The sequence below is a fragment of the Arvicanthis niloticus genome, chromosome X, assembly GCF_011762505.2.
Source record: "Arvicanthis niloticus isolate mArvNil1 chromosome X, mArvNil1.pat.X, whole genome shotgun sequence".
NCBI lineage: Eukaryota > Metazoa > Chordata > Mammalia > Rodentia > Muridae > Arvicanthis > Arvicanthis niloticus.
This window is the reverse complement of record NC_047679.1, coordinates 80,992,228-81,014,130: the sequence shown is the minus strand read 5'-3', so window position 1 is coordinate 81,014,130 and position 21,903 is coordinate 80,992,228. Positions and strand designations below refer to the sequence as shown.

At 41.2% G+C, this 21,903-nt stretch overlaps 1 protein-coding gene across 7 annotated transcripts in view; it reads left to right on the top strand.

Annotated features, from left to right (window-relative positions):
- Btk (Bruton tyrosine kinase) overlaps nt 1-21,903 on the top strand; it is a 45,035-nt gene that overhangs the window by 9,946 nt on the left and 13,186 nt on the right. For all 7 annotated transcript variants that reach the window (XM_076918234.1, XM_076918235.1, XM_076918236.1 and 4 more), the window contains 7 exons: nt 2,358-2,528; nt 3,536-3,634; nt 7,723-7,791; nt 10,567-10,648; nt 18,845-18,973; nt 19,426-19,493; nt 21,389-21,576. In XM_076918234.1, the coding sequence (XP_076774349.1) occupies nt 2,388-2,528; nt 3,536-3,634; nt 7,723-7,791; nt 10,567-10,648; nt 18,845-18,973; nt 19,426-19,493; nt 21,389-21,576 (776 nt within the window). In that variant the 5' untranslated portion in view covers nt 2,358-2,387. The remainder of the gene's footprint in view (nt 1-2,357; nt 2,529-3,535; nt 3,635-7,722; nt 7,792-10,566; nt 10,649-18,844; nt 18,974-19,425; nt 19,494-21,388; nt 21,577-21,903) is intronic.

The following is a 21,903-nucleotide window of genomic DNA, read 5'->3' as shown; positions in this document are numbered from 1 at the left end:
CAAATGACTTAGCAATCAATAAGTAATAATGACTTATGAATTACAATTAACAAGTAATAATGGCTTATTAATTATAATTAATGAGTAATAACCAAATAATAAGTAATAATGACTTATTACTCTACGATGTAGTAATTAATAAGACTAGAGTACAAAGGTTTGCCATGTTACCACTACTTGTGAGTAATTGGAGAATTATGCTATTAAGTGGAAAATTGGACTTTGAGCCGAAACTGAAGGTAGAACTGATGGCTTGTCACTCTGGCAGGAGTACATTTTAGGCAGAGGGCAAGAAAGGGGACTTACGGAGCAAGGTAAAACCAGCAAAATAAAACAAACCCCCTCTTGCTCTCTATGCTTTAAAAAAATCACTTTTTCAGAGAAAAAAAGTAATAGTGCTGAATTTACTTATTTGGCTTTTATAGTGGCATCAAAAGCAAAAGGTATTTTGTGAAAATAAAATTTCACACTCCTTGCAGAGAAAAAGCCACTGATCCTCCAGGGACATATAATGATTTTTTTTTTGTTACTCTGTGATCAATTTTTTATGACTTATTATCTTTTCACATATATTTATATTTCTAATGAAAGTTTAGAATTGGTAAAATTGTGCATAAACTTCAGGTAGACTGAGTGAAGGGAGTCAGTGTGTGTGTTTGCTCATGTACATACGTGTGTGTGTGTGTGTGTGTGTGTGTGTGTCTATCTGTCTGTCTGTCTGTCTGAAGAAGTCATTGTTGAGCTGTGCCTGGTGTGGCAGGGCTGTAATCTAGATAGCACTGTAGATGCTGAAGCAGCAGGTTTGGCATGCTCTCTGGGCCTGCCTAGGCTACCAAATGAGTTGAAGGTTGGCATGAGCTACACTGGGGTATCAGCACTACAGAAAAGCATTTGATGGTTTGGGGGAATTTCCTGGAGTATTCTAAGCATACTGTTCTTCCTAAATGAGCACAGCTGGCATCCTTTTTAAAAATTGTTTTTATTTTTTTTATTTTTTATTGGATATTTTATTTACAATTCAGATGTTATCCCCTTACCCCATTTCCCCCACCCACTTAGGAACTCCTATCACATCCCCCTCCTCCTGATTCTATGAGGATGTCCCCCCACCTATCCCCCACACTTTCACCTCCCTACCCACGAATTCCCCCATACTCAGTGTTCAGCCTTCATGGGACCAAGGATCTCCTCTCCCACCTATACCTGACATTGTTATCCTCCCCTACATATACAGCTGGAGCCAGGGGTCCCTCCCTATGTGCTCCCAGGCTGGTGGTTTAGACCCTGGGAGCTCTGGTTGGTTGGTATTGTTGCTCTCCTCATGGGGCCACAAACCCTTTCAGCTCCTTCAGTCTTCTCTCTAACTCCTCCATTGGGAACCCCCTGATCAGTTCAATAGTTAGCTGTGCACAGCTGGCATCCTTAACAGCAACGTAGTTATGTCACTTTTTTTGAAAAAAAAAAAAAAAGATGTTATTTTATTGTATGGTTATAAGTGATTTGCCTGCACTTACATCTATACACCACTAGGAGGTCAGAAGAAGGCACCAAATCTCCAGGAACTGGGGTTACAAGTGGTTGTGAGCCATCATCTGGGTGCTGGAAACTGACTCCTGGTTTTCTGCAAGAGCAACAAGTGTTCTTAACCACTGCTCCATTGTCAAATCACTTTTACCTGGTGCCATTTAAAAGAAAGCATTTAAGGGGAGGCGACAGGGAGGCCAACGTGCTAAACTACTGTAGGAAAACTGGTCTCAGCTTGAAAACAAAGCTTCTCCTTTATACCCTGGTCAGCAGGGAGTGAGCTAAATCACTTAGATGGCAGTTATTGTGTGCTCATAAGGACAGGTGAAGCCTCCATGTCCTTTTAGCTACAGACATGAGTGGGTCAACTTTTGAAAAAATTATATCATTGTGTAGGATCCTGGGAACTGATAGTTCAGTATCTGCCTTAGTGACTTCTGGTATTTGAATTATCTCTTCTGAGAATACCAGGGTCAACAGATTCACAGAAAAATGTGCTGTTTACAGATTAGGAATATGTGTCATAAAAGGGTAAGTAGTGTAAAGTGTCTAGACATTACTGACCACCCCGGGGTATGTTGTGGGCTCTAGAGCATTCAGCTCCCTTACACAAGAAGCCCAGTTGTGTAAACTCACCAAGTAGAATCAATCCCCTGGTTAAACAGTATGCATTCACTGTACTTGAAATTTGACCAAGCTGGGGACTGTGGAAGGAGTTCAGGCAGAAATAAGGCTCCTTGCTAGTGTTGTATATGTGTGTTGCAGGGCTGAGGCAGAATCACGTAGGACAAAGATGACTATGCTAGAACCTTAAAATCTTTCATTATTCACAGCACACAAACAAGTTCCAGAGAGAGGGAGCCATGGCTGCAGTGATACTGGAGAGCATCTTTCTGAAGCGCTCCCAACAGAAAAAGAAAACATCACCTTTAAACTTTAAGAAGCGCCTATTTCTCTTGACTGTACACAAACTTTCATACTATGAATATGACTTTGAACGTGGGGTAAGTTTCCCAAAGGAGGAGCCCATATTTCACCATTTCAAGGACATAGTCTCAGATCTTTTGTGAGACACGAGGTATGTCTTCCATGGTAGAAAGGGGTGGTGGGTAGGAATTAAGTAGAGCTAAGTACGTCAAACTTTAAAAAATATTTCCTAGGCCTACAGGTAGGTACAGTCATGCCTGGGAAAAAAGTCAAGTGTGTTAAGAAGTTGTTCAGAATGTCTTACCAAGAGCAATGGTGGCACATGCCTTTAATCCCAGCACTTGGGAGGCAGAGGCAGAAGGATTTCTGAGTTCAAGGCCAGCCTGGTCGACAGAGTGAGTTCCAGGACAGCCAAGGCTACACAGAGAAACTCTGTCTCGAAAAACGAAAAAAAAAAAGTCTTACCATAGAATTGAGTGGTTGGTAAGAACTCACTATATGCTTGTTGAGAATAAAATCCAAGAATTTGACATTGCCTTTTTATTTCTTTTTTTAAAGTATTTATTTATTTTACATATATGAGTACACTGTAGCTGGCTTCAGACACACAAGAAGAGGGTGTCAGATCCCATTACAGATAGTCGTGAGCCACCATGTGGTTGCTGGGAATTGAACTCAGAACCTCTGGAAGAACAGTCAGTGCTTTTAACTGCTGAGCCATCTCTCCAGCCCTGCCTTTTTATTTCTGTGACAAAAATACATATAGTCATTTATTCTTCTATGTTATCTGTTTCCCATTTGTCATTTAAAGGTTAGATAAAACCTTTTTAAACATTTCTAAAACGTTTTTTTTTTTAAGCTAACAGGTTCTACCAAGCACAGTAGCACATACTTTTAATCCCAGCACTTGTGTTCTAGGCCAGCCAGGGCTACAGAGTGAGACCTTGTGTCAAAAACAAAAACCAGGTTCTGTTAGGCTGCAAGTACCACCTCACCACAGAGGGTCATTAGATAACAGTGTAAACATCTAGTTGCTTGATCACTTGTAATCTTTCTTCATTTTCTTCCTCATTCTTTCCTTCAGAGAAGAGGCAGTAAAAAAGGTTCCATAGATGTTGAGAAGATCACGTGTGTTGAAACAGTAGTTCCTGAAAAAAATCCTCCACCAGAAAGACAGATTCCGGTAAGATGAGGCCCGTGTCAATGAGGGGGAGCTACAGATCGTAAGGCACTTGAAACTCTCAAATACTCTAAATACAATGGTGGCAGTGTAGTATGTTGTAGAACACAGTTTTGTTTTCTTAGAAAATTCTTCACCGGGAGCCAGCCAGATTGCTTACTGGGGAGGCGAACTTCTTGCCAACTCTGATGACTTGAGTTCTAGCCCTGAAAATTGTCCTCTCACCTCCACATGAGAACTGTGCCTCACATGTGAACACACACACACACACACACACACACACACACACACACACACGAAACAGATAGAAAACAAAAATGCAAGAAAAATAGTTTTTTTTTCATTCAGGCTGGGAGATGGTAAAGTGCTTGCCACAGCAAGGCCAAGGGCTTGAGTATCCCCAGAACTCACCTAAAGCCAGATCTGGTAGTGCATGCACTTCTGCAAACTCAGCCCTCCTATGGCAAGATGGGAGGTGGAGACAGGAGAACTCCTGGAAGCTCAAGGTTCAACTAGTCTCATATATGCAGCAGCTGAAAAAAGTGACCATGTCTCAAAGAAGGTGGGAGGTGAGGACTGATATCTGAGGCTGTCCTCTGACCTCCATAGGTATGTTCCTGCAAATACATACATACATACATACATACATACAGAAATTTTTAAAATGGCTTTCTTTTTTTGAAGATTTATTTTTAAATGTATGTATGGTGCTTATATGTATGTATATATGTGGTTATGCATGTGTTTCATATCTGTATCTATATCTAATATGTATCTATATCTATATCTATCTACTCATATACATTATATAATTAGAATACAATGCTACTATATACCTTGATTTATTTTCTTTGGGAGGTAGTTGGTGTTTTAGATATTTTTTCCTGGGTGTGTATGGCATAAGTGTACACAAATACATGTGCACCTGTTTAAGTGTCTATGGGAGCCAGGTACCTTTCTCTGTTTCCTTCTTTTCCCTGAAAAAAAAAATTTTTAATTATGTTTATTTATTTATGTATTAATGTGTGTTTGTATGTGTTTATTTCTTGATTATTTGAGACAGAGTCTCACCATGTAGCACTTGCTAGCCAGGAATTCATTATGTAGACCAGGCTGAATTTAAATTCAGAGACTCACCTGCCTCTGCCTGCCCCCTCAGTGCTAGGATTAAAAGCTGTGGCAGCATGCCCGGCTGCACTTAGTTGTTTATTGGTTTGTTTGTTTGTTGCATGTAAGTGCAAATGTACCACAGCTTGACTATGGAAGCCAGAGGCCAACTCGTGGAAATCAGTTCTTGCCTTCCACCATGAAGGTCCTGGAGATTGAACTCAGGTCATCAGGCTTGGTGACAAGTGCCTTGACTCTCCGAGCCATTTGGGGAACTGGAGTTACAGACATTTATAAACTGCCAAGTTGGGATTGAGAATCAAATCCAGGTTCTCTGAAAAAGCAGCCAAACCATTGGGCCATCTCCTCAGGAACTATCTCCCTGCCCCCCTTTTTAAGGTTCGTTCACTATTTTGTGAATGTATATGTGCATGTAAGTGCACCACATGCATGCCTGGTAGCTGGTGCCGTGGAGGCCAGAACACTGCATCAGTTCTGGTGTTGGATGCATCCCCTGGAACTGAACTTGAAGGCGGTTGTAAGCCTCTATGTAGGCACTAGGAACCAAATCTGAGTCCTTTGCAAGATTAGCAAGTACTCTTTGCTTTTTCTAGTTTTTTTTTTTTTTTTTTTGAGCAGGGTTGTGTGTGTGTGTGTGTGTGTGTCTGTGTGTGTGTGTGTGGCCCTAGCTATCCTGGAACTTGTTCTGTAGACCAAGCTGGCCTCAAACTCAGAGATCCACCAGTCTCTGCCTTCCTAGTGCTGGGATTAAAGGCATGTGCCACGACCATCTGGTTTAGCAAATGCTCTTAACTACTGAGCCGTCTTCTGCCCCAAACATTTTTAAGGTATTTGAATGTTTTGCCTACATGTATATAAACATGTAGTGTGTGCATGGAGGCCAGAAGTTACAGGTGTTTGTGCTGTGGGTCCTCAGACGTAAACTGAGTCCCTGCAACAACAGGCACTATTTTTTTTTTTTTTTTTTTTTTTTTTTGGTTTTTTGAGACAGGGTTTCTCTGTGTAGCCCTGGCTGTCCTGGAACTCACTCTGTAGACCAGGCTGGCCTCGAACTCAGAAATCCGCCTGCCTCTGCCTCCCACGTGCTGGGATTAAAGGCGTGCACCACCACCACCCGGCTACAGGCACTATTCTTAACTGCTGAGCCATCTCTCCAATTCCAATAATGCTTTTATTATTTTTGTTTATATTATTCCATTTCATTTTCTAGAAGTTGAAAACTACATAGGATGTAATTTTCTCCATTCTTTATAACATGAGATATTTTAAATAACAGTTAAATTTTTGGAGAAAAAATATTTCATTGCTGACATTTTTACCTGTAAGACTGAACAATAATGTGTCATTTGTGAATTGCATGTTTCTCCTTTGACCCACTTTTTTGGGGTATTTACTGAGTTTCTAACACTTTCAAAGACATCTTGATATAAGATAATCAGTCCTTTGTTACTATTGTTGTGTTGAAAATATTCTTCCAGTTTTTTAATCTTTGAGTTTGGTTTTGGTTTATTTTATTCTGCCCAAAGTCTCTTTCCTTCCTCCAGCCTATCTCCTCCTCCTCCTCCTCTTCCTCCTCCTCATCCTCCTTCTTTGAGAAATGGTCTCACTATGTATTTCTGGCTGGCCAGGGTGGCCTTGAACTTATGAAAAGCTCTGCCTCCCAGATGGTAAGATTAAACATATATGCCACCACACATAGCTCTTTATTTCTTCTTTTTGTTTCTCTTTTTTCCTGTTTGTATTTTTGACAGTCTGACAGTCTCCCTCTGTAGCACAAGTAGCCCAGGTTGGCTTAGGCTCCCTCTGTACCCAGGCTCCCACGCCCTGGGATTATAGCTGTGTACCATCATACTGACATCCTCATTTCTCTGTAACTGTTTTTATTTTTCTCCAGTGCTGGTAATTGAGTCTAGAACATCATGTGTATAAGGAAGCAGTCTAGCACTGAGCTACAGCCCTATTCCATCATAGTTCTCCTTTCATCTTATTTGCTTAAACCCATCCGAACTATACATTGGGGTGTGATGTGAAATAGCTATCTGATTCCTAGCACCAATTGTTGAGAAACTACATTTTTTGCTCATGATTTGAAATGTCTATGGGGCTATTGGAATGGAAGTAATCATTAAGAAATTATTTTGGCACCTGGAGAGATGGCTCAGTAGTTAACAGCAATTGTTGCTCTTGCAGAGACATAAGTACAACTCCTAGCATCCCCAGTGGATGGCTCACTGTCACCATAACTCTAGGTTGGGGGCAAAGCATGTCATTTTCTGGCATCTATGGAATACACATATAAATAAATATAAAATGAATATTTAAAAAAATAAAGGTCTGACATTTTTGCTAGAGTTTTTTGATGCCACGGTAGAAGATTCCCAGTACTGAAAGAAACTGGGAAAAGAGAAGCACTTGTGTCTTAGTTACTTTTCTATTACTGTATAAACACCATGGCCAAAACAACTTATAAAAGAAAATGTTTAGGGGCTGGAGAGATGGCTTTGTGGTTAAGAGGACTGTCTGCACTTCCAGAGGTCCTGAGTTCAATTCCCAGCAACCACATGGTGGCTCACAACCATCTGTAATGGGATCTGGTGCCCTCTTCTAGCATGCAAGAATATATGCAGGTAGAGCATTCATACACATAAATAAATAAACATTTAGAAAAGTAAAGAAAATGTTTAATTTGGGGCTTATGGTTTCAGAGGGGTAGAGTCTATGATGGTGGAGCAAAGGCACTCCAGAGGAACAGCTGAGAGCTTACATCACGATCCACACCTCAGAAGCTGAGAGGTTGGAAATGAGTCTTCTGAAACCTCCAAAGCTACCCCCACACCTCCTAATCCTTCCCCAAATGTTCCACCAACCAGGGAGCAAGTATTCAAATTCATGAGCCAATGGAGGCCATTCTCATCCAAACCACATCCATAGGTAACCAACCCTACTTCCTTTTTTCATTACAGAGGAGGGGTGAGGAGTCTAGTGAAATGGAACAGATTTCAATCATTGAAAGGTTCCCGTACCCATTCCAGGTGAGTTATTTTATCTAATGCACTCTAGAAAAGCCTCTGTAAGGAGTAATTAGGAATGAGTTGAAGGATACTAGGTCCCAGTCAGCAGAAATTGAAGTTGTCAAGGAAGACATGTTAAGGAAACAGGCCTGTTTGGCCCACTGCACTATGTTAGTATGCCCGTCACTAAGATGAGTTTCCAAAAGAGAGTTTCCTTACAAGGCAGATGGTTGTAGAAGTAGGAGATCCACATCTCAAAGAGTCTTCCCTGCTAGGGTTGGAGGACATTTATTGAAAACATAAGCAGGGCAACATAAGGTATGGAGACATGTGGTTAAAGATAATCAGTTGTTGGCAAATGCAGGATCAATTGTCATGGCTCTTCATGGGATACATATTCAGAAAATGGTATGATCTGAGGGTGGAGTTTTTGTCTCTATTAGAATATTCTTTGAGAATCGGCACAGGCACAAGTGAAGAGCCAATGGTTTCTCCTAATTTCCTCTCTCTATCCTACCCCTTCTAATTTTTTTCTCTCTCTCAGCCCCCTCTCTGTCCCTCGAATCCCCCTCTCCTAACCTTCCCCCCCTCTATCTTCCTTTCCCTCCTGACCCCACCTCCCTTTTAGTCTTCTCCCTCTCTATCCCAGACTCTCCATCGTAATCTTCCTCTTCTCTCCTTCACCCACTTAAAAAATGATGAGATCTCTCCACGAGATGTAAGGCAGGTCTCAAACTTACAACCCTCCTACCATAGCCTCCCAGCTGCTTGGATTACAGGCTTACTAATTATTGCTACCACACCCAGTCAGAACTGGTAACTCTGGTCGGTAAGAGACCTTGGAGGTCCTTGAAAAGTAACCCAGGCAACAATTATTATAATTAATTCTGTGTCAGGGGTCTTTAAAGCAAAGCTGGGGCTGACTAATACATACCTCAGCTGTGTTATTTGCAGGATTAATGTTTTCCTTTTTGAAGTCAAATAAAAACAAAAAAAGTAGGTGACTGTAAATGAGATTGGCCCAGCTGTGTTTGTTGACTAATAATGATATAAATTAGGATTCTGTTCTTCTATGGAATCTTAGACATCTTTATGTCTTATTCTTTGAATGCCAACATTCATGAGAATGGCTCTCAGGTCCTTAGAAGATACTTCTGAGCTGCCAATGGCATATATTTACTATCGGAAGCCCTTTATTTAGTAAATATGCTCCTGGGCAACAAGACCAACAGGCAAAAAGAAAAAAAATGTAAATAAGCAAAGGCTTATTTATTTATTTATTTACATTTTAGAAATTTACACACAATATATGAAATTGACAAGCATATTTACTTTTGCGTTTTCCCTATGTACCACAGTTTCTTTCCATCTACACCTCAAAAAGCTTACAAATCAGCAGGAACCCTATTCTGTTAGGTCTTGTTTGTGATGACTAAATTGAGAAAGACACTCTGCTTATTGACTGCTCATCTCACTTCCTCCTGGTTCTGCATGTCTATTTAATGGTGGTCATGTGGGTTGAAAAGGGGAGGGAAGGGATAGTATATGAGGACATTCAGTATGGGGAAGGCTTATTAGATATTAATATACTTTCTGGTCTAGTCTGAAACAAAGGAAGAGTGTCTTTTTGATAGATACGATGTAAGCCATAGAAGAGAGTACAATTTGGGCTTCCAGTTGGCTTGTTTGTATCCTGAGAGCTGTGTAGGTCACATGAAGTGAATGTAGCAGCCTCTGAGCAGTGAAAGTCAGAAAAGGAAGTGGAAAGTCTCAGGGGAGGGGGCTTTCTGTCATGGATTTATGAGCATAGCAAGGCCAACAGGCAAAAAGAAAAATGTAAAATGATTTCATGTTACTGACAGAAAACTTGTGAAGGTAGGGTGTTTGTGACATTGTTTTTATTATCACTGTCTTTGAACATGATCTTGTTGAGCAGATAATGAAGAACAGCATTAATTAAGAATAATTCATAATTCAAAAAACTGTATTTGACTTTACAATTCATTGTGTGATATCTATTAACCTTATGAGAGTTAGACCCCAAACTTTTTTTTGACATTGTTACTATGTACCCAAGGCTAGCCTAGAGTTCACCATCCTTCTGCCTCAACTTCCTGAGTAATGGGCTTACAGGTATATGTCACCATGCTTGACTTTAGAATCAAATCCTTTATATTTTATGCATCTCTGTAATACCCGACACAATGAAAATGGTGTTTGAAGAATACTGATGGAGTTGACAATAATCCCAGATATATTCTTATTCAATACAAAATAAATTTGTAGTTTTAATTTGGGTTTGTTTTGACAAATATTAGTGAGAAAAAAAACAACTGGAGACAGGTGTAATCATCACAAATTAAAATTTTACCCTGTCTTATCCAAGCCCCCTCCAAAATCTTAAAAAGTTTAAGTCATATAATTCAATTTCTTCCATACAAACCAAAATTTAATACTGAAATCATAAATATCCTCTGCTAAAGGAAAAATTCTACCAAGAACTAAGGGAAACATTGTAAAGTAAATAGACACATAAAACATGCATTAATGGGATTTAAGAGTATTCAAAAGCCAAGAGCTTTGAAGTTTTACATCCTTGGACACGAGTAGTTCAGGAATTCTTCAGCCGGTTTACCTGACCCTTGAACCACTGCTAACTGAAGACGCTGTTTGTTTTTTCTTTCTTTTATACAACAAATATACAATGCTATACCTTAAGACTCACTCATTGCTCTGAGATCTTTCTTTTTGCCTTCTGAGCCCTAACCTTAGAATTTACTGTGTTTGCCACTCCAGGTCGTATATGATGAAGGACCTCTCTATGTTTTCTCCCCAACTGAAGAGCTGAGAAAGCGCTGGATTCACCAGCTCAAAAATGGTGAGAATTGCTTTGAAAGTAAACTAGTTTTAGAAAGGAAAAGAAGAAAATTGTAAGAAAGGAGAGGAGAGGAGAGGAGAGGAGAGGAGAGGAGAGGAGAAGAGAGGAGAAGAGAGGAGAAGAGAGGAGAGAGAGAGGAGAGAGAGAGAGAGAAAGGAAAAGGAATTCATAAAATGGAAAAGACTCAGCAGGGGGTAATAGAGGGAGGAGAAAAGGAGAGTGAGAGAGGGTGTTTTGCCTCAACAGATTAATAGTCCATCATAGGAACAAAAGATAACTTAATAGACTGAGAGTTCAAACCAAGTTCCATCATCATCTCTCTAGCACAATTTTGTGCTTTTAAAATGTTGCTGTTGTTGTTGTTGGTGGTGGTGTGTTTTTGTGTGCACGTGTGGGCAATAATGGACAACTTTCAGTATTCAGTATTCTCCTTCCATTGTGGGTTCCAAGAATGGAACTTTTGTCATTAGGTTTGCATTGAAAGTTCCTTCACCCAGGGAGCCATCTCACCAACCCTCTCTAATGCAGTTTTGTAATTGTGGACACCTTCATTTTCTTATTTATATAACAATATCATGTAAATGCTGCACCATTTACAAAGGCGGTGGATGGCTCAATGATTATACAATATGTAACATATTGGGTATGAGACGCCTAGCTATAAAAATTAATTAGCCTGAGCGTGAGAGTGCTCGACGTGAGAGTCACAGAGCTTACTTGCAAGCCACTTTCTACCATTGACTTTGGTAGAAAGGCTGCTTTGTGGTCCAACTTTTCCTCCCAGATGGCCATGATGATAATGCCGGCCATACCCTCCTCCAGAGTTGCCTAAGAATCAAACAAATAACAGTGAAAGTATGACCAGAAAAAAAAAAAAACCCATAAGGTACTAGGTAAGACAGGGGCAGCCATCTCTTTATTGTGGGTGAATATCTTCCAAGGAGCTACTTTGTAGTTGTTGCTTTGTGAAGACCTAAACTTGAACATTTTCTCAGTGTTTCACCATACAGTGATTAAGATAAGCTTCACTGTAAATGCTTGCAGCACAGGATGCATGCACATATTCTAGCGTGTATATATAGCTACGTGTCAAGTGACTGAGAGATTAACTGGTTGAGTTGACATCAGGAAAGGCTGCCTAGAGAAACAGGAAGGAGGGCAGACTGATAACGGCACAGTTGGGTTATTGCATGACAGCTCTGTCTTCACAAACATTTAGATTCTGATACTTGGCAGTTGGTCTTGTTCACTCCTTGAAAGTATAAATAGCACAAATTATAATCACCAATTTTACCCAAATAAAGGAGGAAAGGAAGAAAAGTATCATTTATTTATTAGATTCTTTTTTTTTTTTTTTTTCGAGATAGGGTTTCTCTGTATAGCCCTGGCTGTCCTGGAACTCACTCTGTAGACCAGGCTGGCCTTGAACTCAGAAATCCGCCTGCCTCTGCCTCCCAAGTGCTGGGATTAAAGGCGTGCACCACCACCGCCCAGCAACTGTCTGGCTATTTATTGAATTCTTACTGTGTGCCAGACACTGAGCTAAGTAACTTATATGTATTCTTGTATTTCATTCTCACAATAATCTTGGACTAATAAATAGCAACTGTAGCTAACACCTTACAGGCACATACTATGCTTCAGGTGTGTTAAGTGCTTCAAATGTATTGGCCCATTTAATCCTCACAATGGTTTTATGATTTGCCATTCTCTTATTTCCAGGTAAAAGAATTGAGGCTCAAAGAAGTAACATAGCCTCTCATGAGCATATAGCGAATCAATGGCGAAGCCTGGATACAGGCTTGAGACTCCAGTCTCAAAATGAATATACTATTTCTGAGCCAGAGAAGTATTCCTAAAGACTGATGTAAGAACTAGAGAGGGTATCTATATTTGTACCTCTTTGGTTCTATTGGCAGTGTTTCATCCAGTGTCTAGCACACAGAAAACAATTGATTTTTAAAAAAAGACACATGAATTGAATCTTCTATGGGAGTGAGTACCTATCACCAACCTAGGTTCTGCAATGTTGGCTGACAGTGAGTTAGTTAGGAAACAGGAAACCATGGGCAGACTATCTGAGGAGAAGCTAGGAGAAATGTGTGAGTTAGCAGTTCTTTCATGCTTCCACCACTCATTTCCAAACCAAGATCATTAACCAAAATGACCAAAGGCTAAACATGAAACTAAGATAGCAGAAACACTGTCACTTCAGCTACATTGTTAACGGTCCCTAGACTGTGTGGCTAGGGACAGTTTTGCATTCTCTTCTGTTTTGCTGAAGATACCTCTAATATATGTTGTCAAATCGATTTGGACATACCACAGAAGACAAAGTAGGAGCTTTCTATTGTAACAAATAGTATTGTTGCTGAGAGATTTAGATGAAAGTACTAATAATCTTGGGTTAGACCTAGGTGCTACTAATGAAAAGAGAAAAGAGCTGTCCTACCTGTTGTAGTGGTACACACCTTTAATTCCAGCACTCAGAAGGCAGAGGCAGGAGATTCTTTGTGAATTCCAGGCTAGCTTGGTCTACATACAGAGCTCTAGGCCATCCAGGGCTACATAGTGATACCTTGTCTTTAAAAAAGCAACCAAAAATCTTTATTAGGAACCTTCTAGTCTTATTAGAGTGATATTGTCCCTCTCTGGCATTAAAAAGCATCAAATGGAAATCACCAAAATGCAAAGGAAAAAGACTTTATCTGAGTATTGATTAGTGCTGGCGGGGTATTATTCATAAAGAGGTATGGAGGAGCCTTCCATAGTATTAGGTCCAAGTAAGTTAAGCAGTGACATAGTGGCTTGCTATATACCATAGGTCTGTGTCATTTATCCTAAGTAAATTGTATTTTCCGTGTTCTATTTCTTCTTTTCCTCCTCCTCCTCTTCCTTCTCTTCTTCCTCTTCTTCCTCCTCTTTCTCCTCCCCTCCTTTTCCTCTCTCCCTTCCTCCTCCTTTTTCCCCTTATTAATTTAATCTGAGTGCATATGTGTGCCATGGTACAAGTCTGGAGGTCAGAGGGCAATTTGCTTTGTGGGATTTGGCTCTGTCTGTCTACTACATGGATTCTGAGGATTAAAGTCGGGTCATCAGGTTTGGCGACAGGTGCCTTTACCTGCAGCCATCTCACTGCTCCCGTTTTCTATTTTTGTTTTATTTTGTTTATTATAATATCTCACATTATAGCCCAGGCTGGTATTGAACTTATGGCCATCCTGATGCTAGGATTGTAAGTGTGAGTGATTACACCTTGTTTGTAGTAGTTTTCTCAATAACACTTTCCAGAAAGTGGCCATATCCCTAGGACTTAGCCATGGATTCTTTTATTCCTTTTTTTTTTTTTTTTTTTTTTTTTTTTTTTTTTTTTTTTTTTTTTTTTGGTTTTTCGAGACAGGGTTTCTCTGTATAGCCCTGGCTGTCCTGGAACTCACTCTGTAGACCAGGCTGGCCTCGAACTCAGTAATCCTCCTGCCTCTGCCTCCCAAGTGCTGGGATTAAAGGCGTGTGCCACCACCGCAGTCATTCCATTTTCTTGAACACAACAGATATTTTTACATTAAAACATAACAGATGTTTCTATCCCATTTCCTCCTCTTTAGTGCTAATACATAAAACCAGAGCTTTGTTCATGCTAAGCACATGTTCTATTGTTGAACTATGTACCTCATCCTCACATTTATTTCTGTATCTGTTTGGTGAAGCTCAATAAAGCCTATCCTAATTGACCTTCAAATATAACAGTCATCCAAAATTAATGGCACAGGCAAAGCTTCAACAATGAATATGGGTAGTAAATCCTGCATGTCTGAAACAGAATTTCAGACAGTCTCCAGGTAATATTCAAGTCTTTCAAGTACTCTGAGACGAAGTACCAACTATTTTGCTTCCCTGATGGGCCATCTGTGCATGGCTGAAGCAAGCAGTCTCCCTAAGCATTCCTGATGGAACACCCGGCTTTCATAATTCTCTTCTAAGTAGCTGGAAATACCAGCTCTAAATAGCCAACAAAAGTTGGGATGCTGTCTTCAAGAAATGTTGTCATCGGGCTGCTTTGCTTTGTCTTGTTTTGAAATAGGGTCTCACCAAGTAGACCAGGTTGGCTTAAAACTCACTGTGCATCTCAGAGTAGTCTCAGACTCATGGCGATCCTCCTTTAGACTTCCAAGTGCTGAGATAGCAAGGCACAAGGCAGCATGCCTAGCTACACAGATTAGGCAACCATTCTACCATTGAGCTATTGGCTGGCCCCAAGAGTCTTTTAAAAATTGTTTCATTTTATGTATGTTAGTGTTTTGCCTGCAGGTATGCATGTGCACCTCATGCATGTTTAGCGGCTGCAGAGGTCTGAAGAGGGTGTCAGTTCTCCTAGAACTGGAGTTACATAGAGTTGTCATTACCATGTGGGTGCTGGGGATCAAAACTAAGTCCTCTGCAAGAGCAACACGTGGTCTTAACAGCTGGGCCAACTCTCCAGCACTCCCTCCCCAAGAGACTTCTTAAGAAACAGACATTATTGTGGAAAGTAAATAGTTCTTTTTTGTTGTTATTTGGAGGCTAGAGTCTTACTATGTATCTATCCCAGGCTGACCTGGAACTTGTTTTGAAACTCAGGTTGGCCTTGAACCTACCTGAGACTCCCAATTGCTGGGATTACAGAAATGAACCTATAAGTCTTTTCTTCCATCCTTCCTCCCCCCTTCTTTCTGAAAGTCTTACTATGTAGCTTTGCATGACCTGGAACTTCCCATCCAGGCTAGCCTGGAACTCACAGAGATCCGCCAGCTTCAGCCTTCTGAGTGCTATGATTAAAGGCATGGTACACTATACCCAGTGCCGAGAAGCGTCTGAACAAGTATACTGCAAAAGGAGACAGCAGGAAGCTTTATTTCCCCTCAGTAGCATATAAGCATACACTAGATTGTCAGAGTGGGCAGTTGTTGAGTCTTCTAGCAGTGTTGACTGATGCCCTGACCTCCAAATGGCACAGAAGAGCTGGAGGTCTTGGAACCTCTTGGTGAAGGGTATAGCCTGGTGGCAAGAAGCAGAGGGTGATTGTGATCAAAGCAATTAGCCTGAGCAGGCATTATTTAGAAATACCAGTGCCTGCTAATAATTAAAGCTATATAGACTTTTGGCCACTTGTATTATATTACTGTTTGTTTGTTTGTTTGTTTTTTAAAGATTTATTTATTTTATACATAAAATAAATAAATCTTTAAAAAACTACAGTGAGTACACACCAGAGTCTTAGACTTGCCTAGAATTTGGAAGTATTGTGCTGAGAATTTGGTATTATGCTGAGCAAAAGGGTCTGCCTATCTACCTAGATTTTCTAGATTTTCTTTTTTTTGTGTCTTCAGACACACCAGAAGAGGACATCGTATCCTATTACAGATGGTTATAAGAGCCACCATGTGGTTGCTGGGAATTGAACTCAGGACTTCTCTCCAGCTCTACATTACTGTTTGTAAAGTGTCTATAGGTGGTGTAACTGCCACCCACCCTGTGCTTGGTAATGATGCTGAGGAACACTGAAAAATTGGTAGAGGAGAGTGGATTAGAGTCTCAAAGGTCATGATGAAAAGCTGAGAGTGTTGCTCAGTGGTACAGCACTTGCCTAGCTTGCTCAAGGCCTCTATTTCGATCCCTAGGACCACCCCCACCCCCAAAAATCCATGTTGTGAAAAGCATCAAAAAAGTCATCTTTTTGTTTCTTTGGTTTTGTTGTTGTTTTTGCTTAGTTTTTTGTTTGTTTGGCTTTTTGTTTTTGAGAGAGGGTTTCATGTAACCCAGGCTGGTCTCAAACTTGCTACATAGTTAAGGATGGATGGTCTTGACCTTCTCCCTCTACTTCCTGAGTCCTGGGATTATCAATGTATGCCACTACACCTGTTCTATGAGGTTCCGGGAATTGAACCCATGGTCTTTGCGCATGCTAAGCAAGTACTTTCTCAACTGAGCTACATCCTCAGATTCAGGACTTTGTATTGTATTTTCCCCAGCCAAAGCCTGAACTTCTGCTCTTCCTGCCTCACTACTACTTTTGGCTACACAAAGGAAACCCTGGCTGGAAAAACCAAAACCAACCCAAACAACCAGCCCGCCAAACCAACAACAATAACAAAAAAGGACTTTTAAGTTACTTACTACACTGGAATATTTTGGCTTTGTTCTTACCTTATAAAAGATTCTTCTTAGCAGTGATGTGCCTGTATTTGGAACAACCTGGCTCTTGTTCCCAGAGCTCACTTTTGCCAGTTGTTTCCACTGAGTTTACTTCTCTCTGTTATCAGACACCATGGTCCCTAGATGCCTGTTTGATTATGGGTGTCAGTGTGGGTATCTGTATGTGGAGGCCATCTGTGAGTTCAAAAGAGAACTTTGGGTGAATTGTTTCTCATCTTCCATTGTATTTCCATCTCTCCCTTTTGCTACAGTGTTACACATTCAAGCTTCTGGTGGATTTTCCTGTCTCTACCTCCAGTCTTGATTCTTTTCTCTTTAACATCCATCTTGGTAGGAATGCTAGAGTTACGGATTTGCACCACCACATTTAGCTTTTTTTTTAAACACATTTTTTAATATTTATTTTATTTTACATATGCGAGTACACTGTCACTGTCTTCAGACACACCAGAAGAGGGCATCAGATCCCATTACAGATGGTTGTGAACCACCATGTGGTTGCTGGGATTTGAACTCAGGACCTCTGGAAGAGCAGTCAGTGCTCTTAACTGCTGAGCCATCTCCCCTCCCGCCCCCACATTTAGCTTTTTAAAGTGAGGTCTGGGAATGCTATTCAGGCTGCCAGGTTTCAGTCATAAGTACTTTTACCATCTGTCTGCCCTGCCCTAGACATGTTTTGAAAACTAAATTGTTTTTTATATACAATATACTTTGATCATGTGTTCTCCCCTCCCCAATTCTTCCTAGAATCTGAGATAATCTCCCCACCTCCCTACCCACACAACTGTAGATTTTTCTCTCTTTCTAAAAAATGAAAATCAACACAAAACAACAAACTAACAAGCCGGGCGGTGGTGGCGCACGCCTTTAATCCCAGCACTTGGGAGGCAGAGGCAGGCGGATTTCTGAGTTCGAGGCCAGCCTGGTCTACGAGTGAGTTCCAGGTCAGCCAAGGCTATACAGAGAAACCCTGTCTCGAAAAACCAAAAAAAAAAAAAAAAAAAAAAAAAACCAAACTAACAATAAGACAAAACATCCTTTTGAAATTGACTACATTGTAAGGTTCTTGAGATGCCACTGGATAAATGAATTATGAACAGTAATTACACCTATATGTAAACTACTTTGTGTCAATTACTTTGATTTCTGGGATATTTTTTGAGCCTGCTTTCCAACCCTTTGAGGGAAATGGAACTGTGTATATAAGTTTGGCAATAAGATTATACACCCCCCCCCAATTTGCCTATCTTAGTGATCGAAGAAGCTGAGGAACTTGGTGTTTGTATGTGTGTTTGGTTTTCCTAAAGGCAGACTCACTTGCAATTTCCCTCAAGCTCAGCTCTGTTGATTATTCTATATACAGAGAAAGTCTAATGCTGTAAGTTCTGCCTAAGGCATGTGTCACTAAATCCTGTGACTCGGAATCCAGGCAGAGAGCTTAAACCTGGAATCTCAAGACATGAGAGAATGAGGCAGGGGTCATTAATTTTGAGTATAGGGCCATCCCAGGCCACATCATTTTAGGCCAGCCTGGGCTACAACGTGAGACCCTGTATCAGCAAACAAGAAAAAAATTGGGAATCAGGAAATTGGTGTACTGAAGTATGGAATGAGTTGAATCTGAGCACATTTATTTCCCTCATCTGGCAAACAAACACCACTCAAAACTCACAACTGCCCTGCAAGATAATGGCTACTGAGAAAACATAGATAATATCTTTGTCGTTGGGTTCTGGAGCTATCTGCTAGTCTTATTGTGTTGATTGGGAGATACTCATTATGACAGACCACTAAAGAACTGTGAAGGAAACGCTTCCGGTCAGTGCAGACAGGCAGGCCAGGCGACTCCTGTGAACCAACTGGTCAGCTTGATTTCTGTGTCCTTCAGAGTGGTTGAGGGGAGACACTAGTTGTTTGATGCTCAACACTTCTGGCAAAGAGAAAACAGGCAGATGGCATGTTCTCTGGCATATTCTAAGTGGTCTCCCCTCTCTCTTGTAACAGTAATCCGGTACAATAGTGACCTGGTACAGAAATACCATCCTTGCTTCTGGATTGATGGACAGTATCTCTGCTGCTCTCAGACAGCCAAGAATGCTATGGGCTGCCAAATTTTGGAGAACAGAAATGGAAGTAAGACATCTAATCAATAAATCTAATCAGTACAACTCCCCTCCACCCTCCTCTCTTTCTCTCCCTCCCTCCCTCCCTCTCTCTCCCTCTCCCCCCTTCTCTGTGTGTGTGTATGTGCGCGCATGCATGTGCTGCTGAGGATGGAACCCAAACCTTCATATAACTGGGTCCCCACCCTGATTTCTCTTTCCTTTGAAATTATTTCCATCTCAAGGGTCTGTTAAATTTAAGGACATAACACATTTTTTTGCACATTTTCACCACTAGGGGGAGGGATTAGTTAATGGTGGCAGAAAATCAGCTGGTATGCTTAGATGTGTGACTAAGCACCAAGAATCTCTTTCTGACCTTCATAAAGGCAGTTCATACAACAACAAAGCTCAGGACCAAGCCTGTCTCAGGGCCCTCCTCTAAAGTGCATTTTACACTATCACTGGCTTCTTGTTTTACAGGCTTAAAACCTGGGAGTTCTCATCGAAAAACGAAAAAACCTCTTCCCCCTACCCCAGAGGAAGATCAGGTATAAAGGGAAATTACATACAGCTGTGGGTTAAATAAAAATTTGTTGTCACTGGGCATGATGGCACACACCTTTAGTCCCAGCATCTGGCAGGGGGAAGGCAGGGGTAGGGGCAGGGGCAGGGGCAGGGGCAGGGGCAGGGGCAGGGGCAGGGGCAGGGGCAGGGGCAGGGGCAGGGGCAGGGGCAGGGGCAGGGGCAGGGGCAGGGGCAGGGGCAGGGGCAGGGGCAGGGGCAGGGGCAGGGGCAGGGGCAGGGGCAGGGGCAGGGGCAGGGGCAGGGGCAGGGGCAGGGGCAGAGGCAGGTGGATCTCTGTGAATTCAAGGCCAGTCTGATCTACAGAGTGAGTTCCAGAACAGCCAGAGATATTGTCTTAAACACACACATACACACACACACACACACACACACACACACAAACAAACACACACAAACACACACATACACACAAAGGTAGTGCACACATTTAATCTGAGCCCTTGGGAGTCAAAGGCAGGTAAGATCTCTTGAGTTTGAGGCCAACCTGGTCTTCAGAATGAGTTCCAGGACAGCCTGGGCTACACAGATGAACTCTGTCTCAAATGACAATGACAAATATTGTCAAACACTGAGCACACACCAGAGTCTTAGACTTGCCTGGAATTTGGAAGTATTGTGCTGAGAATTTGGTATTATGCTGAGCAAAAGGGTCTGCCTATCTACCTAGATTTTCTCTTCAATAAGACAGGGGCTATCAGGTAGCTCTTGGCAGCTATTTAATGCAATCACTTTTTTGTTTTTTTATTTTGTTTTTTTGAGATGGGCCTCACTATATAGTGTCAGCTGTCCTGGAACTCACATTATAGATAAGCTGACCTCAAACTCACAGAGATCTGCCTACCTCTGCCTCTAGAGTAGCAGGATTAAAGGTCACCATGAGGTTATTTTTTCAATTAAAAGTGTTTTCAAACATACAACAATAAGATGAAAAGAATTTAGCACATATTCAGACGCTACCACTATTTCCTATTTGTTTCTCTTATTCTCTTTTCCACTTTAAGACTGGGTCTCATTATGGCATACTCAATTATAGTTTAGGATGGTTTTGAACTGCTAATCTTCCTTCATCCCTCTCCCAAGTCCAGGCATTACAGATGTGTGGTATTCTGTTTAACTAGCCTCAAACTCTTAATCTACCTGCATCTGTCTCCTGAGTGCTGGGATTACATCCATGTTTCACTATTCCTGGCTAACATTTTACTCCAAAATTTGATTTTTGGGGGGCTGTTGAGATAGGTTGTCAGGTAAAGACAATTGCCACCAAGCCTAACAACTTGAGTTTGATTCTTGGAATACACATGATTAACAGAAAGTTGTACTCTTTGACTTTCATTTGTACATTGTGAAACATATGCATGAACACACACACACAAACACACATGGGGAGACAGAGACAGGCACACACACACACACAGAGAATAAATATGTTTTTAAAAATCTTGATTTGGGATTCCATTTTGACTCTAGGAGATCTTATTATGATCATTTTACAAAGAAGGAGTCTGAGGTTCTGAATCAGTTACTGGATCCATGCACTACTTAAGTGCCTAACATGTTTCTGGATCTCAGATAAAGAATGCTAATGTTTGGTTCTTAGTCCCCCAAAATGTGATATAGATGGTCGGTTGGAAACTTCCTGAAGATAAGAGTGTTGAAACACTCCTTAGGAGATCTTCATGTGTACCCAAATTGAAGGTCCAATGGTTTCGGAATATACGTTGACTAAAATATTGATTATGCCTGATGTGGGTTAGAATGGTTTCTTTCTTCTGCAAACCATAATGTTGGAAGGAAGGGAGGAGAGTGCTTGACAGCTAGCCAACTTTCTCCCCTACTACTTGTCCTCCTAACCGCACAGATCTTGAAAAAACCACTCCCCCCTGAGCCAACAACAGCACCAGTCTCCACAAGTGAGCTGAAAAAGGTGGTGGCCCTTTATGATTATATGCCAATGAATGCAAATGACTTACAATTGCGAAAGGGTGAGGAGTATTTTATCCTGGAGGAGAGCAACCTACCATGGTGGCGAGCACGAGATAAAAATGGGTGAGTTTGTGCAGCCCCCCCTAAGTCTTTGCCTGCCTACTACACCTGCACACAAAATATTGCAACATGATTCTCCTAGTCTGTGTTTGGATCAGAGTTTGTTCTCTTCACAACACAATGAATACATTCTCCCTTCAAGTATTTCCCAGTGTACAGCCTGATATGCAACATCTGTCGTCACCTCTAAGAACATCTGTGGTGATGCACATATGTGGAATGCCAAAGCTGAGAAGCTTCACTTTTCACAGGCTTAATTATGCATCAGAGACATGGTCTTTAATGGAAATATTTCTATCTCTATTTGAGATTTTAGTTGAGCTCAGAGAA